Source organism: Engraulis encrasicolus, chromosome 8 (genome assembly GCF_034702125.1).
Source record: "Engraulis encrasicolus isolate BLACKSEA-1 chromosome 8, IST_EnEncr_1.0, whole genome shotgun sequence".
Lineage (NCBI taxonomy): Eukaryota > Metazoa > Chordata > Actinopteri > Clupeiformes > Engraulidae > Engraulis > Engraulis encrasicolus.
Window position 1 is genome coordinate 30,071,863 of NC_085864.1, and position 17,500 is coordinate 30,089,362.

Here is a 17,500-nt window from a genome sequence, read left to right on the forward strand (position 1 = left end):
CCATCACGCCGGACACCCAGGTTCGATTCCAGCCGAGGTCGTTTGCCAGTTCTTCTCCCCTCTCTCTCTCTCTCTCTCTCCCCCTACTATCAGATTAATAAAGGTGTAAAAGATGGGACAAAAAGAAATAAGAAAAAAGGATTGATTGGCATTTAAAATTCACAGCATATGCCATCAGTCAGTCGGGTGCTGTAGCTTACCATTCACAGACTCCCCACTGGGCGAAATTCATCTCTCTCTCTCTCTCTCTCTCTCTCTCTCTCTCTCTCTCTCTCTCTCTCTCTTTCGTATCTCTCATCAATTGCGAATTTTTAGAGCTCTTTTTAATTGGTAGGCTTGTCTTCCTCAGCTTGTAAAGCTAGCCATCTGGTTTCATTTATCTCGCTCCTATTAGCCAATTAACAGGAACAGTGATATGCTAATCCAGTTTAGCTCGTCAGTAAAGTCATACTTGCACCCCCTGTTGACAACAAAGCCTCTGCAGATGAGATGGGAGAGGGGGACCAACGCATTTCATCACTGTGCTCTCATATAGAGGTAATGATGTGTTGACTAGATTGATCACAGTGAGAGGCTGACACCAACCAAGACACCACTTCTGAACAAAATCTGTTTACAACAACATCATATTGTTTTTTTTCTCATGTGGGTGACGATGACACACGGGCAACATATTTTGTTTAGCGTGATGCCTCATGATCTCAGGGGAAATGTTTTGGTGAAAGACAGTACTTGGCAATAACATAATAACAAGACAACCTGGAATAACCTTTTTTGGATTACATCAGTGGGTCTCACAGCAGGGGTGGACAATCTTTTTCATTCGAAGGGCCGCTTCAAATGTAATAAAGTCCTGGAAGGGCCGTACTATGAACACAGGATTATTCAGGATCTTTCATGTGAAACTGCATAACATTAGAATAAAATCTGGGGCTGGATAAGACGGCTACCTGGGCCGTAAACAGCCCGCAGGCCATAGGTTACCCACCCATGTTCTACAGCGGTGTTTCTCAAGCTTTTCCAGATCGAGGACCACTTTGTCCCCCAAGAAATGTTTAGGGACCACCTGTCAACGGAATTGACAGTTGACGGGTATTAATTTCGATGCAGATCACTTACTTCTTACTCAAATTTACAAGCCTGACATATTGTGGTGAAAATGAGACATCAGCTATGTTTAGCTTTGTAATAATACAGGTATTACAAATATTGTCTACTGCTATACTTGTCTTGGAAAAGTAGAAATCCCCTTGCGGACCACCTGAGATCTGTCACGGACCACTAGTGGTCCCCGGACCACACTTTGAGAATCACTGTTCTACAGAGTCGCTTTCACTGTTACTACAGTACAGTCCCAGGAAAAAGTTTGTACACCCTTTGAAATTTCTTACCTTTCTGTCAAAATTGGTCATAAAACATGGTCTGATCTTCCCGGAAATCACAAGAAGGAACAACCAGAGTCTGCTTTAACTAATTCAACCCAAACATTTACAAGTTTTCATATTTTCATTGGCCATAAGATGTAAACATTCACAGGACAGCAAGGCATAAGTAAGTACACCCTTGCAGTCAATAGGTTTTAACCCTAAGTTAGTCGCAATAACCTCAACCAGATGTTTCCTGTAGTTGCAGATCAGATTAACAAAACAATCTGGATGTATCTTGTCTCCCTCTTCTTTAGAAAACTGCCTCTCGTCAGCAAGGTTTGTGGGATGTCTGGAGTGCATAGCTTTCTTGACTTCATGCCATATAATCTCAATTGTTTTTTGTCACTGCTTTGACTGGGCTATTCCAGAATGTGTATTTCATTATTATGAAGCCATTCTAAAGTCGATTTGCTTCTAAAGTATGGGTTGTTGTCACATTTCAGCACCCATCCTCTTGTGTGCTTCAACTGTGTGACAGACTACCTCACTTTTTTTCTGTAAAATATCTCGATAAACTTCTGAGTTCATTGTTCCACTGATAATAGCAAACTGAAAAGGGCCTGAGGCAGCAAGGTAGCCGCATATAATGATGCTCCCGCCACCATACTCGAAGGTGGAGATGATGTTTTGGTGAAGGTGTGGTTCTCCCGTTCTCCTCCAAACATGACATTGTGTGTTCCCCTGAACAATTCAACTTTGGTTTCAACGTTGGTCTACAGAATATTTTGCAGTAATTCTATGAAGCATATAAATGCTTTTTCGCAAACCTCAAAGGTGCAGTAATATTTTTTTGGACAGAAACCCCATTAATTTTAGATTGGCAGAATGAATCCCATTTTTAGCTATTCTTGGTTACATCTCCTCTTCTGAGTATGGTGGCGGGAGCATCATTATATGAGGTTACCTTGCTGCCTCGGGCCCTTGACAGTTTGCTATTATCAGTGGAACAATGAACTCAAGTTTATTGTGATATTTTACAGAAAAAATGTGAGGAAGTCTGTCACACAGTTGAAGCACACAAGAGTATGGGTCCTGAAATGTGACAACAACCCATACTGTAGAAGCAAATCGACTTTAGAATGGCTTCATAATAATGAAATACACATTCTGGAATAGCCCAGTCAAAGCCCTGACAAAAAAACAATTGAGATTATATGGCATGAAGTCAAGAAAGCTATGCACTCCAGACATCCCACAAACCTTGCTGACGAGAGGCAGTTCTCTAAAGAAGAGGGAGACAAGATACAAACAGATTGTTTTGTTAATCTGATCTGCAACTACAGGACAAGTCTGGTTGATGATATTGCAACTAACTGAGGGTTAAAACCTACTTAATGCAAGGGTGTACTTACTTATGCCCTGCTCTCCTGTGAATGTTATGGCCTTATGACCAATAAAAATATGAAAACTTGTAAATGTTTGGGTTGAATTAGTTAAAGCAGACTCTGATTGTTCCTTCTTGAGATTTCCGGGAAGATCAGACCATGTTTTATGATCAATTTTGACAGAAATGTAAGACATTTCAAAGGGTGTACAAACTTTTTCCTGGGACTGTATATGAGGTTGTATTCATGTTTGGTCACGAGGGTCAACAATCGTGCCTAAGCACTGACAAAAAAAGTATTGAAAAGTGTTTTTTTTTGTGATTTGTCACTTTCACACTTGTCATCTTTCATGTGTTCAGGATTTGAAAGATAAGTCTTTTTCTGATAATCTCTTTCAGTAATCTCTTCATACATGTAGCTCAAATTCATAGCAGTTGTTGTGCAAAAGCCTTATTTTTTTTCATATCTGGTCGGTGTGCGTGTGTGGATATACGCAAATATTCACCACTCAAAGTGACCTGATTTCGAGGTTTTGAAAAGTCTGGTCAGCCTATTCTAAACCATCACTCAGTTTTTCTCACCATCACGATGAGAATTACACGCTACTGGGAAACACAAATGAAGTTTGGAATGTTCATGCAGACTGAAGTCATGCATGCTCCGTGACTTACCGGGTCAAGTGTCACGGCTGAGAGGACGAGAGGCATGAGTGTGTTTATGGTGTAACAACTCGCCATCACCCATTAGTCACCAGTGACCCGTGTCCAGGGCTAGATTAAGATAGCCTGGGCCCCCCTAGGCTATAGTTTGCTGTGGACCGCCCGGAAGGCAAATTTTGCGACAAATTCACATGTCATAAGTACGAGCTAGGAATGAAGAATAACATGTCTACCAACTCGACAGATGAATTTTTCAATATTGCATCCAGTTTTTCGTTTGTGGCCAAGCAGGGCCCCCTTGGCAGATGGGGCCCCCTAGGCTGCAGCCATATCTAGCCTGTGCGTTAATCTGGCCCTGGCCGTGTCCCCATCGCCCTCCCCTCCCCTCTCTGCTCTCGTCTGCACAGGTCAGAAGAGTCCTTCACACAGTATTTCAGCGAGATGCCCTGGCTGGCGGTCCCCTATTCAGACGAGGCCAGGCGGTCACGGCTCAACAGACTCTTTGGAATACAAGGTAAACTCAACTGCTTTGATGTTGCCAAGCTGGTGTCAGTCCGCTGGCTGGATTCTAGTGTGGACTGCAGAGGTTTTCAGAGGAGCACAGAACTTCAAGACTCAATACCCACAAAAATATATATATATTTAAAATAGTGGAGTCTTGTGTATGCTACTGATATAGTCATGTGATTAATGTACAGTTTGCATCAGTCATCTTGCATGTTTTTATGCAAAATCCTCTTCATGATGCTTCCATCCATGGCAGAACTGCACAAATCTTCTATTGAGGGAATGGTGCAATGATGCCCCTTTAGGATAATTGCATGTGTCAGGAGTGGCATCTTGAGGAAAGAATTTAGGGGGAAAGTCTCTTCGCCTGAAAAGACCTGAGTGGTTGTTTTACCAAGGTAACAAATATATGAAGAGTTTTGTTGCAATATGACGTGAGCTCCATTTCATTTTACTTTTGCATTTTATTATTGGAAATGACTGTTCAGATGTCCTATCATCTATGTGTGAATTCTGGCAATTCAAATATTTTGAGAACACACTTTTACAATGCATTTTTTGCAATGCAATGCGCAATATAAAAATGTTGATTGCCCAAAATGTTCCAAAAATTGATATACCTCATTTTGCAATGAAGCTCTTCATACACAGAATAATAGAAATGGATTAGAACAACCCTGTTAAAGGAAGCATCCTATACTCCTATAGTGGAGTAATTCACATACAGTACAGTACATCACTGTCTGACACGGATTACAGTGCATTCCAATGGCCGTGTAGAGCATTCCATTCCATGTTGGTACTCCGCGTGTTTAAGTATCTCTGTGAATGCTGAAGCTGGAAGTAACTATCTTCTTCACGCCCCACACGCCATTTCTCAAACACTCAACTAAAAAGAACAGAGCAACCGCGAGGGGTTCACTTGGCAAATGGAATGCATGAAACTCAATTTTCACAGTGTTTTACAGAATGCGGTGTAATCTCATCAACCCGAATCGAGAATGCAAAGACAGATGGAGCACTCTATTGGTCTTCTACACACTGACAGTAATGCTTAGGGGTGAAAATCACACCAGGTGGTAATTTCTAGTTCTTAACTAGATTTTTTTAAAGGCGCCTACTCAACCACATCTTCAGCAGTAGTGCCTACCATTCTCTCTCTTTTAAAAAAAAAAGATATTCTTTGGTCTCTTTGACTTTATTTATGATAGTACAGTGAAGATGGTGATAAAAAGCGAGTGGGGAGAGAGAGAGGGGGAAGGGCCGGTAAAGGACCCGAGCTGGGAATCGAACCCGGGTCGGCCGGATGGTAGATGAGTGCCCTACCGTTAGGCCACGGTAGGGCCAGTGCCTACCATTCTCAATATTATATACTTATTATACCGTGCTATGAAGCATAGATCATCTAAGGCTCTGTATATTCCACATATTTTGAGCATCCAGTCACAGATCGGATGGAGGGGGCTATGTTTAAAGCAATGACATTGAACTTAAGCATGAAGAACCGTCTGGAAAAATGAATAATCATCACTGCGCTGAAGGCGGGCCAAAAAAACTTTTCCCGAGGTCACAGAAAGTTCCAACTGACCAGGGTGAAGCAAACATATAATGCTCCTTGAAAGTAGCCAGCAAGACAGACTCTTTTTATTTCATGTTAAGTATAGAAATAAAAAAAATCCCATTCCAGCAGGCTACGGTACGCATCCGGAGGTCGAACCACCAGAAATAACTGGCACATGATGACAGTGGCCATGGTTGCCAGATGAGACTGATGATTTCCAGCCCAAAAATTGCTCAAAACCTGCCTGGAAGCACTAAATCCCGCCCAATTCTATTGATTTCTATGGCCAAAAATTAGCAGATAAACCTGCCGAAGTTCCATTTTTACCCGCAGAAGGCCATCCTAAGCAGCCTAATTGGGCAAGAAACCGCCCAATCTGGCAACACTGACGGTGGCAGCTCTGCCGGGCTGGCTGCCATCGCCTTGTCCCCTGGAGCCACCGCTGGTTCTATAAACACCTAGCGGAATGTGGCCGTAAGGCTTCTCCACCCCCTCCATCTGCCTCAGGGCCTAGGGCCCAGATCCAGAGAGAGAGAGAGAGAGAGAGAGAGAGGGTGGGAGCGAGACAGAGGGAGAGACAGACACAGAGACAGACACAGAGAGAGGGTGGGAGCGAGAGACAGGGAGAGGGAGTGTAAGGGACAGAGAGACTGAGAGAATAAGCAACTTGGAGAGTTGGAGAGGGAGAGACACACAGAAAGAGCGAGGTAGAGAGTTTGTGTGCGTGTGTGTGCGTGTGTGTGTGTGCGCGTGTGTGTGTGTGCGCGTGTGTGTGTGTGCGCGTGTGTGTGTGTGTGTGTGTGTGTGTGTGTGTGTGTGTGTGTGTGTGTGTGTGTGTGTGTGTGAGTGAGCGAGAGAGGGCTAGAGATGGAGAGAGAGACAGAGAGAGAGAGAGAGAGCGAGAGATGGAGAGCAAGATCGTGAGAACGAGAGAGAGAGAGTGAGAGAGAGAGAATGGCTGTTTGGGCATAATGCTGTGCTTTATGGGGACTCTGCGTGCTACAAGGCCGCTCTGTCCATTCAGAGGGCCAGCCGGCAGCCAGCGCGGCCCAGCGAGGGCTGGAGGAATGTGGGTCTGTAATCAAGTTTACTCCTCTGCCTCATTTTCTACCCCCACCCTACCTCCACCTCCACCTCCACCTCCACCTCTCCTCCCAGATTCTCTTCTCTGACTCTCTCTTTCTGTCCACCACCCCACCTCCACTTCAACTTCTCCTCCCAGATTCTCTTCTCTCACTCTCTCTCTTTCTGCCTCATTTTCCACCCCCGCCACAACCACCACCGCATAAATCTCTCCTCTCCTCCTTTCAGATTCTCTTCTCTCGGTTTCTCTTCTCTCACACTATCTCTCCATCTGCCTCATTTTCAACCTCCACCTCCAGGGCCGTATTATAAGGTGGCTCGTGGCCCCTAGGCTAAGGGTTCCTGTAGGCCCCCGCAGAAAGAAAAAATTGTCACTGTATTACATAGGCGGCATCATAATTCCGAGATAGGAATTAAGAATAAAATGTCTGCCAACTGTGTGGAGAGGAGTATTACCTGAGATCTAAAATTCTATTTGACATGACAGATGATTTTTTCAATACCACATAATCTCACAATTCTGTAATTTCTGATTCCCCACCCCCCACCTTTGACCAATCCCATCCAGTGTGCCCCATCATTGGCCCTAGGCTGCAGCCATATCTAGCCTGTGCGTTAATCCAATCCTGTCCATCTCATCTCTCCTCCTCGTAGATTCTCGTTCTCTTCTGTTGTTTTCTGCTTATCCCCTCTTTTCTTCCTCCCTCAACTTTTTACCTCAGCTTCAGCCTCGCGTCTTTTCCCCTTAGATTCTCTTCTCTTGGCCTTCTCTCCTCTCATCCTCTCAACTTCTCTCATCCTCTCAACTTCTCTTTACTTCTGTCTCATTTTCTATCCCCACCTCAGCCTTGTCTTCTCCTCCCCTCAGAATCGCTTCTCTTCTCCTGTCTTCCTGTTTTCTCACTCACTTTGTCAACATCTCTTCTCTTGCTTTCTCAACTTCTCACTACTCTTCTGTCTCATTTTCTCCTGCTCAGCATATCCTCTCCTCTCCTCTTCTCGCACCCTCTCAACTTGTCTTCCCAAGCTGTCTTCAACTCTCTTCTCCAAGTGTCATCTTCTCTCCTCTCCTCTCCTCTCCTCTCCTCTTCTCTCCTCCTCTCTCCTCTCCTCTCCTCTCCTCTCCTCTCCTCTCCTCTCCTCTCCCTTCACTCCCAATTTCCTCTCTTTTCTAGTGTTGCCACCTGTCCCAGTTTGTCCCTGATTGTCCTGATTTTTAATGGTCTGTCCCAGAAAAAATACTTCAATGGATACTAAATGAAAGATGCCATTGCATTCAAGCAAAAAGGTTGTTTATCTGAACTAGAAATGTCCAGGTTTTGTGAGAGAGAAATGTGAGAGAGGTGCTGCCCTACAAAGGCAAAGTGCAGTAACTACATCATTTGTCATAATTGAGTGGTCTTCATTACACCGACTTTATCTCGTGACAAACCCTTATGGTGCAAATGTATCCCGCTCTAGAGATATTTCTGTGTTGAATTTGAGGTTACTACAATAGCCAACATAATGAGGCTTTGAAGGCCTTTTTTGTCAGTTTCAATGTTGGCGTAGTTACTGCACTTTGCCTTTGTAGGGCAGGGTGGCAATCCTACTGTTTTCTTCTGTTATTCTCTCCTCATTCTCTCCTTCAATCACACTTTCACCTAGATGGGTTCTCTATCCTCCTCAATCCCTGCTTGTCCTCTCCCTAAGCCATCTCTCTATTTTCTTCCTTTTCTCTCCCTCTCCACCTCCTCTTCTTCCTCGAGGAAGGGAGAAGTGATGCTGTTTGGTTCTCGGCCTATCCAGACAGGAATGTGCGGTATGCGTTCAGAACAAGCTCATGCTGCCCCACACCCACATTCGCACACGTACATGCGCACGCATAGTCATGCATACACACACGCATGAAACACATACAACATAAAATGCACTAAAATGTATGCACACACACGATATACTCTAGCCTCCCTCCCTCTCTCTATCTCCCCGCTCCCTCTCGCTCCCTCTCTCGCTCTCTCTCTCGCTCTCTCTCTCTCTCTCTCTCTCTCTCTCTCTCTCTCTCTCTCTCTCTCTCTCTCTCTCTCTCTCTCTCTCTCTCTCTCTCTCTCTCTCTCTGTGTGTGCACCACTCAGTCGCTTTTCATAATTCCTCGAAACGTTTCTTTTGATTTGTAGACACAGGTGCTTATGGCCCAGGCGCACTATATCCTACTGTCACTTTTTTATTCAACTCCCTTTCTTAGTCACACAGATGTGCACACACACACACACACACACACACACACACACACACACACACACACACACACACACACACACACACACACACGTGCACAGTTGCACACGCACACACACACACACACACACACACACCGGTCACACCTGAGCTTGCGTGTGTGTGTGTCTGTGATAAGGCCTGCTAATACTACGGTGAGATCCTTATCACAGAGGGGCTTTGGAGAGAAAGTGGTGAGAAGAGGAGAAGCCCTGTCTGGCTCTAAGCTCACAGCAGGCAGTTTCATAGACGGAGAGGGTGACACGCGCACACACACACGCACACACACACACACACACACACACAGGAGACCTACTCATCTCTCTCTTTCTCTCTCTCTCTCTTTCTCTCTCCAAACCTACTCTCTTTCTCTCTCTTTCTCTCTCTCTGTCTCCCAACCTACTCTCTCTCCCTCTCTCTCCCTCCCCAAACCTTCTCTCTCTCTCTCTCTCTCCCCAAACCTTCTCTCTCTCTCTCCCTCCCCAAACCTTCTCTCTCACTCACTCACTCACTCACTCACTCACTCACTCACTCACTCACGCACGCACACACACACACACGCACACACACACACACACACACACACACACACACACACACACACACACACACACACACACACACACACGCACACACGCACACACACACACACACACACACACACACACACACACATGCTTGGCATCAGGCCTGGCATGGTCAGGAAACCCACCCTCAGCACTAGAGAAAAGAAACTGAAATAGCGTTCTGTCTTTCTGTTGTTCTGTCTGTCCTTCTGTCCGCTGTTCCACCTATACTTCTCTCTTCCTTCCCCCACCATTCTTCTTTCACTCCCAACCCTTTTTCCTCTCCTCTCCCCTCCTCTCCTCTCCCCTCCTCTCCCCTCCTCTCCTCTCCTCTCCTGTACTTTCCTACTCCTCCTTGTCGCCTCATCTCGTCTCCTCTCGTCTCCTGTCCTGTCCTTCGGTACTCCTACTCCTCTCGTCCCCTCTCGTTTCCTCTCCGCTCCTCTCGTCCACTCTCCTCTCCACTCCTTTCCTTTCATCTCCACTCCTTTCCTACTCCTCCCACTCCTCCTACTCCTCCTACTCCCTTCGTCTCCCCTCGTCTCCCCTCGTCTCCTCTCCTCTCTCCTCTCCTCTATCCCCCCCTCTCCTCCTCTATCATCTCCTCTCCTCCTCTATCATCTCCTCTCCTCGCCTTTCCTCTATCCTCTCCTCTCCTCTCCTTTCCTCTATTTTCCTCTTATCTCTCCTCTCGTCCACTCTCCTCTCCTTTCGTACTCCTCCGTCTCCTCTCCACTCCTCTTCTCTCGTCTCCTCACCCTCCCCACCCCTTTCTTTTCTCCTCTCCTCTCCTCTCCCCTCTCCTCTCGTCTCCTGTCCTCCTCTCCTCTCCTCTCCTCTCCCCTTTTTCCTCTCCTCTCCCCTCTCCTTTCTCCTCTCCTCTCCTCGTCTCTACTCTCCTCTCCTCTCCTCTCCTCTCCTCTCATCCTGTTCCTGTGTCCCTGTCGTTTCCCCTTATTCCCTCCACTGTGTTTATTCCTTCCTTGAGCGGCTAAATAAAAGAGCAGAGACTGCCAGAGGCCACATGCCAGCACGGCTATATATGACACACACACACGCACGCACACACACACACACACACACACACACGCACGCACACACGCACGCACACGCACACACACACACACACACACCAAGGCCACAGGTGTTCCCTGCAGCAGACTGGAGAAGTGGAGAAGCGGAGAGGAGGAGGGATCGGGGGCTGAGTGGCTGAGTAGGCTTAGTTAACAAAATGCTAAAGTTGCAATGTGAAAGTTTAATAACATCATCATATACAAAATTATCAAATACAATTAAAACAAAAATTGGCTATGACTCCTTTGAGTGATCTTTTTTACGCTCACAACAAGACCCATAAATAATGTCTGTCGATAATTTGTTTCATACAGTACATGTTAATCAGTGGTGCATTGATGCTGCAAAAAACATTGAGCACCACAAAGCACTACAGTCAGCCTGTTCTTGTTTAAAAACTCAGATGTTGAACAACAGAAGCCAATACTTTATGGCATTTCTTTCTTCAAAAAATGTCTTCTGGACATCCCTAGCATTTCTCAACTGACCCCACCATAGCAAAACCTTAGCAGTACATGTTTAATTGCTAAAGATGTTGTGGTGACATGGACTACTAATGGCAAATGACAATCTGTATAATCTCTTCATAACTGCAAAAATCAGAACATGATGATGTACCATGTGTCTTTGTGAGTGAAGTAAGATTGTGGTGTGAGTGTAAAAAGGCTGCGAATAAGAAGAAAAACGTTTTCAGGCATTCTGCCATAATGAAAGTGGTCATCTCTGTAAAGGAGTGGCCCAGATGTTTTGCAAATGAAAAACACTGAGAGAGAAACAAGAAATATGTGAGTGCAGTGCAAAAAACATACACGATCCTTTTCAATTATACAACAAAGGAGTGAATGTGCCTTTTGATGCGGAAAATGGGGAAAGATGTCGAAGCTTACTTTGAGAGAGAGTCAAAAATCGAAAAGACAAAAAGGAATGCTAAATCTGAAAGTGATGCGGTTATGCATTTTAATGAATGTTGATGAAGTAGAACATTGTCTCCTTTGAATGGCTATTGTTTTGTTTTCAGTGGAAAATGTCTTAAAGTACAGCAGTATTTGTTTGAGGTGTAAATATTTCTTATTCTAGATTATGAACATAAGCCATTTTTGACAGAGGTAAGCCTCGTTCTCTGTTAATTTCCATTTTTCTGATCTACCTACAGATAATGGCCGCTACAGATTGCCGTAAAAAGGGGGGCGGGATCATCTCTAGTGTTATTTTCTACCTCTATGGAGTAATGACACTTCTTCGTTTTCATCTGTGCATCTGTGTCGCAGTTGACAAAGAAAAACCTGTAGTATTGACCATGGTGCTTCAGCCTCTCCCATGTTGTGTGACGTTTCATTTATATTTCGCAGATGCTTTTATACAAAGCTACAGGTATTAGGGCTGTAACGATATTGTATCGAACCAAGAAATCGTGATGCGCTGGGTCACGATACTCTATCGCGGTTCAAGAAGGCAGTATCATGATGCACCCTTTCAAAGTACTGTTACCCTTCATTGAAGCTTGTGAAAAAGCAAATTAATTAATTTTGAAAGAGATTTGCGTCCCAAATTGTGACATGAACCGAATCGTGAGCTGATTGCATCATTGCAGCCCTAATGTATATTGCACAAAGTTATACAAAATGTGGGGAAATATCCACTAAAATGACATTCAAATAATGCAAGCAACTCTAGATCTGTGTAATAAAAACAATGCTGTGTTGCCTTTCTCCTCAGGTATCCCCACCTTGATCCTATTGGACGGCGAGGGTCACATGATCACGCGGCAGGGCCGGGTGGAGGTTCTGAACGACCCGGAGTGCCGTCTGTTCCCATGGCACCCGCGGCCCGTCCTGGAGCTGAGCGAGGCCAACGCAGTGCAGCTGCACGAGGGACCCTGCCTGGTGCTCTTCGTGGGTACGTAACACACACACACACACACACACTCACACACACACACACACACACACACACACACACGGAACCCTGCTTTGTGCTCTATTAGGGCTTTCAGGCCGACCAGAATGGCACCAGTGATGTTCGGCACGAAATTGCTTATCTGCGAACCGCCCGTGTTCATACCGGGCTCTGAACTTTTTCCCGCACGTGACTGTGTTACCCGGATGAACCTACTGACGGCCACACTGTCATCACGGTTCGCGAAGAAAAACCTAGTATTTTGCGGTTGGCATTGCAAACCAACTTTCCGGTTCGCAAATGCTGAAATCTGTGGCGTGAACACGACGACCGGCTCGCAATTAGGTGTGGGAACGGGCACCGGCACGGTTGTTAGTCGGCCTGAATGCGCTACTTTGTGGGTGAATAGCATGTGTACACACACGCATCCAATACACACACACACACACACACACACACACACACACACACACACACACACACACACACACACACACACACACACACACACACACACACACGCATACACACGCATACACACGCATACACACTGGACAATGCCTTATGCTGTTTCTGAGTAAGTAGCCATGCATGCGTTCAGCACATAGATATGCACAATTCACTTTCACTTACACATGTGTGCACACAAACGCATGTCCACCTTACACACAACACACACACACACACACACACACACACACACTCACTCACACACACACACACACACACACACACACACACACACACACACACACACACACACACACACACACACACACACACACACACACACACACACACACACACACACACACGAAACAAGGACACAGCACACAACCTTGGGGCCCTACACACAAGCAGACTCCGGGGGCCCCTTCCCTTTTGACATGTCAATAAAAAACTAGACTGGACTGACAACACCCAGGCTCTCTACAAGAAAGGCCAGAGTAGACTCCACCTGTTGCGGAGACTGAGGTCCTTTGGGGTTCAACAAAACCTACTGAGGACCTTCTACGACTCTGTGGTCTCCTCTGTTGTGTTCTTTGGGGTGGTGTGCTGGGGCAGCAGCATCACAGCAGCTGAGGCAAAGAAACTCAACAAACTGGTGAGGAAGGCTGGCTCTGTCCTGGGCTGTAGCCTTGACACTGTGGAAGTGGTGGGGGACAGGAGGATGACGACGAAATTGTCAGCAATCCTGGCTAACACCATCCACCCCCTGCATGGAACAGTGGCAGCCCTGCTGAGCCCACTGAGCAGTAGACTCCTCCACCCAAACTGCAGAACAGAGAGGTACCGCAGGGCCTTTCTTCCCTCTGCAGTCAGACTATATAATAACACTAAGTCCCTGCGGTAGCCTTGGGGATGATGATGTTGATGGTGATGGTGATGATGATGATGATGATGATGATGATGATGTTGATGGTGGTGGTGGTGGTAGGGATGGTAGTGATGGTCTTTTTATCTTTTTAACTTTTTAACTTACTTATTTATTATTGTCCTAGCACCCTCTCCTCCATTTTATGAAGCTGCTAATGCACTTTTTACAATGCACTTTCATTCTTACTAATGTACTTGTTGTGGTTTTTAACAGAGACATTTATATTTTCCCCTAACATCTTTTTAAGTATTTATCCTGTGTTGTTGTATGTACACTGTCTATTGTCTCTGCACTATCTGTATGTTACTGCTGCAACAAACGAATTTCCCCATGGCGGGATTATTAAAGGCATACTTACTTACTTACTTTTCTTGCGTCCAAAATAATCAGTCTGCAAATCCCCCGTCTCTTTATATAATCCCCATGCATCTCGTCTGTTAGGGCCCCTACGTCTGTTATATTTCCCCATACATCTCGCCTGTAAGGGCCCCTATGGAGTGCTCCACAGTAGAGACACAGTCCCACTTATAACCCCCCGCCCCCTCAGTCCAAAGTGTTTGCAACACACCCCAAGCTACCCCACCAACTATGTCACCAGGGCCACAGATTATGACCCATTCATGAACCTCTTTTTGAGCCACGGCCCCACCTCCTGTCAATAGAAGTCAAGTTTTGAAGGGGCGGTTTTAAAACTAATCCACCACTCAACCAGACTAGCAGCCTCTCAACACACACCACCTCCTCCTTCTCCTCCTCCTCCCACCTCCCTCCTTCTTCCTCCACCACAAATCTCCTGTCAGTCATTCGGTGAGTGCCACCACTACTGCTACTGTTGAGCCTGTTGGGGGTCAAGCGGAGGCCGCCTCCATACAATTGCAGTCATTATTATTATTATATGGACGCATGACGTGGGCCTGTGGGAGAGCTGCCGCTGCTGCTCGGGATGAAGTGGATTCAATTTCAAACACACCATCTGCTCCACAAGTATGAAATGAAATGGGCGTGGGTGGGGGCGGGGGTGGGGGGCTGGATGGTTGCAGGGGGTGGTGGCAGGGGGTGGTAAGTGTGTGCTGGTGGTGTTGATGTGGGAACCTGCCTGTAAAAAAAAGGAATAAATATACACGCACTCATGCATGCACACATGTGCACACATGCACACATATTCAGAAGTGCAGACATACCGTATGCCTTGATTGATTGTTTTCCTTTTCCATCACTGTCTGCCATACGATTCTTTAATCCTAATAAAAACCCATCTTCTCCACCTTATATTGTCAGTATACAATATTCTCCCTCCCTGGTGTCTTTCATTGCCCAGAAGAAAACAGCTTTCCTTTTATAGATATCATCAATAAACAAGCAATCAATAAATAAACGAAATTTCCCCTTTTCTCTCCTTTTATTACGGCACACCCCAGAGGTGGCATCGTCATTATACGATGGCCAAACAGACTTCCTGTTTGCTGTGTTGCACCAACTTTCTTTTTTGTGAGATTTCATGAGAGCGTATAGCTTTAAGTGCCCTTTGGCATGTTATGTTAACTTTCTGATTTGAAGTTCCCTCTGTAAATACAATGCTTTGTCTTTGTGAACACTGTTCTTTGTCCTGTCTTTTCGCTGACAGTATCCCTTTAAATATCTGCACTGAAGTGAGGGCTTTCAGTCTCATTGTGAATGTGCATAGTGTAAATTGTACATGTGAATACAAAATGACAATGAAAGGCATTCTATTCCATTTAAGATGGTGAGGAAGAGGGCGAGATGGAGCTGGATTTCACGAGAGCCCCTTGCTACAGCGTGCTAAGCCCCCCACATTTAGGCTCGCATACCCACCCACGGGGACCCCGGGTCGAGTCCGGCAGGGGTCATTTCCCGATCCCACCCAGTCTCTCTGTCCCATTTGCTTTCCGTCACCATATTTGACTGTCCTGTCATATAAAGGCATAAAAGCCCCTAATATATATATATATATATATTTTTTTTTTAATATTATTTTTTAAAGAAAAGAAATGTCATGTGTTAATGCTGCTGTGCCTTTGCTGTGTTGTTGTAGATGCGGAGGAGGAGGGCGAGCTGGAGCCGGCTAAGGAGCTGATCCAGCCAATAGCAGAGAAGCTGCTGGCCAAGTACAAGGCCAAGGAGGAGGAGAGCCCTCTGCTGTTCTTTGTGGCCGGAGAGGTGGGTGGATATACTGTAGAGCACAGACGCACGCACTCACACACACAACACACAGACAGACAGACAGACAGACAGACAGACAGACAGACAGACAGACAGACAGACAGACAGACAGACAGACAGACAGACAGACAGACAGACAGACACACACACACACACACACACACACACACACACACACACACACACACACACACAGGCTTATGCTATCTCAGCTTGCACATACACACACACACACACACACACACACACACACACACACACACACACACACTCACACACACACACACACACACACACACACACACACACACACTCACACACCTCTATCTCTATCTCTATCTCTATCACTCACACACACACACACGCACACACACACAGTATATGTCTTTCTTTCTTACTGGCATACAGTTAGGGCCATAAATATTTGGACATCTGCACAATTTTCATCTTTTTGATGCTGTACACCATCCCAATGGATTTGAAATGAAACAAACGAGATGTACATTAACAGCAGACTTTCAGCTTTAATATGGGGTTGTTTGCGTCCAAATCGAGTGAACTGTGAAGGAATTATGACATTTTCAGTGCCACCCCATTTTTAAGGGACCAAAAGTAATTGGACAGTCTAGTATTTATACATCAAACTTTCAATTTTTAATTATATGGTTGCAAATACTTTCCAGTCAGTTACAGCCTGCAATTTGCAATTCATAGACATCAATGGACACTTGGTTTTATCTCTGGTGATGCTATGGTGAGCTCTCTATTGCAACAGTCTTCAGTTCCTGCTTATTTTTTAGGGTATTTTCCCTTCGGTTTTGCCTCCAGCAAGTGAAATGCTTGCTCAGCCGTACTCAGGTGAGGTGATTGACTGGGCCATTGAATAATATTCCTCTTTTTTGGGGTAGAAATGGCTTAGTGGCTTTCAGATGAAGCTTTGGGTCATTGTCCATCTGCACTGTGAAGCATTGTCCAATGAGTTCAGAACCATTAGGTTTAATATGACATGATAATATAGCCTGAACATCTTCAGAATTCATCCTTTGGCTTTTGTCTGTAGTCCTCATCATCGATAAATACAAGGGGAAAATAGTATTGACAGATATGCATGCCCAGACCATGACACTACCACCACCATGATTCACTGATTGGGTGGTATGCTTTGAATCATGAGCAGTTCCTTCCCTTCTCTATACTCTTTTCTTCCCATTACCCTTGTACAAGATGATTTTTGTCTCCTCTGTCCATAGGATGTAGCTCAAGACCTATACAGTCTTTTTAAGACGTTGTTTGGCAAAGCCAAATCTGGTACTGCTATTTCTGATGCAATCAATAATTTACATCTTTTAGTAAACCCTCTGTATTTCCTATGGTGAAGTGTTCCTCAATGTTCTTGATATTTTTCTTGATTGTTGCCTTGGACATGTATCCACCGTTCACCTGGACACTGTTCTACATCTGGCCAACTGTTGGGAGATGGGTTTTTGATCACCAAATACAAAATATTGTCTGTCATCCACAGCATTTGTCTTCCATGTCTGCCAGGTAATTTGGTGTTGCTCTGGTATTTTTTTTTCCAACATTCTG

General features: G+C 45.3%; 1 protein-coding gene across 1 annotated transcript in view; it reads left to right on the forward strand.

The window, feature by feature from the left end:
- Positions 1 to 17,500, forward strand: part of nxn (nucleoredoxin) — a 120,440-nt gene that overhangs the window by 87,296 nt on the left and 15,644 nt on the right. The window contains exons 5-7 of the mRNA XM_063205419.1: positions 3,819 to 3,925; positions 12,175 to 12,354; positions 15,786 to 15,910. Of these exons, the coding sequence (XP_063061489.1) occupies positions 3,819 to 3,925; positions 12,175 to 12,354; positions 15,786 to 15,910 (412 nt within the window). The remainder of the gene's footprint in view (positions 1 to 3,818; positions 3,926 to 12,174; positions 12,355 to 15,785; positions 15,911 to 17,500) is intronic.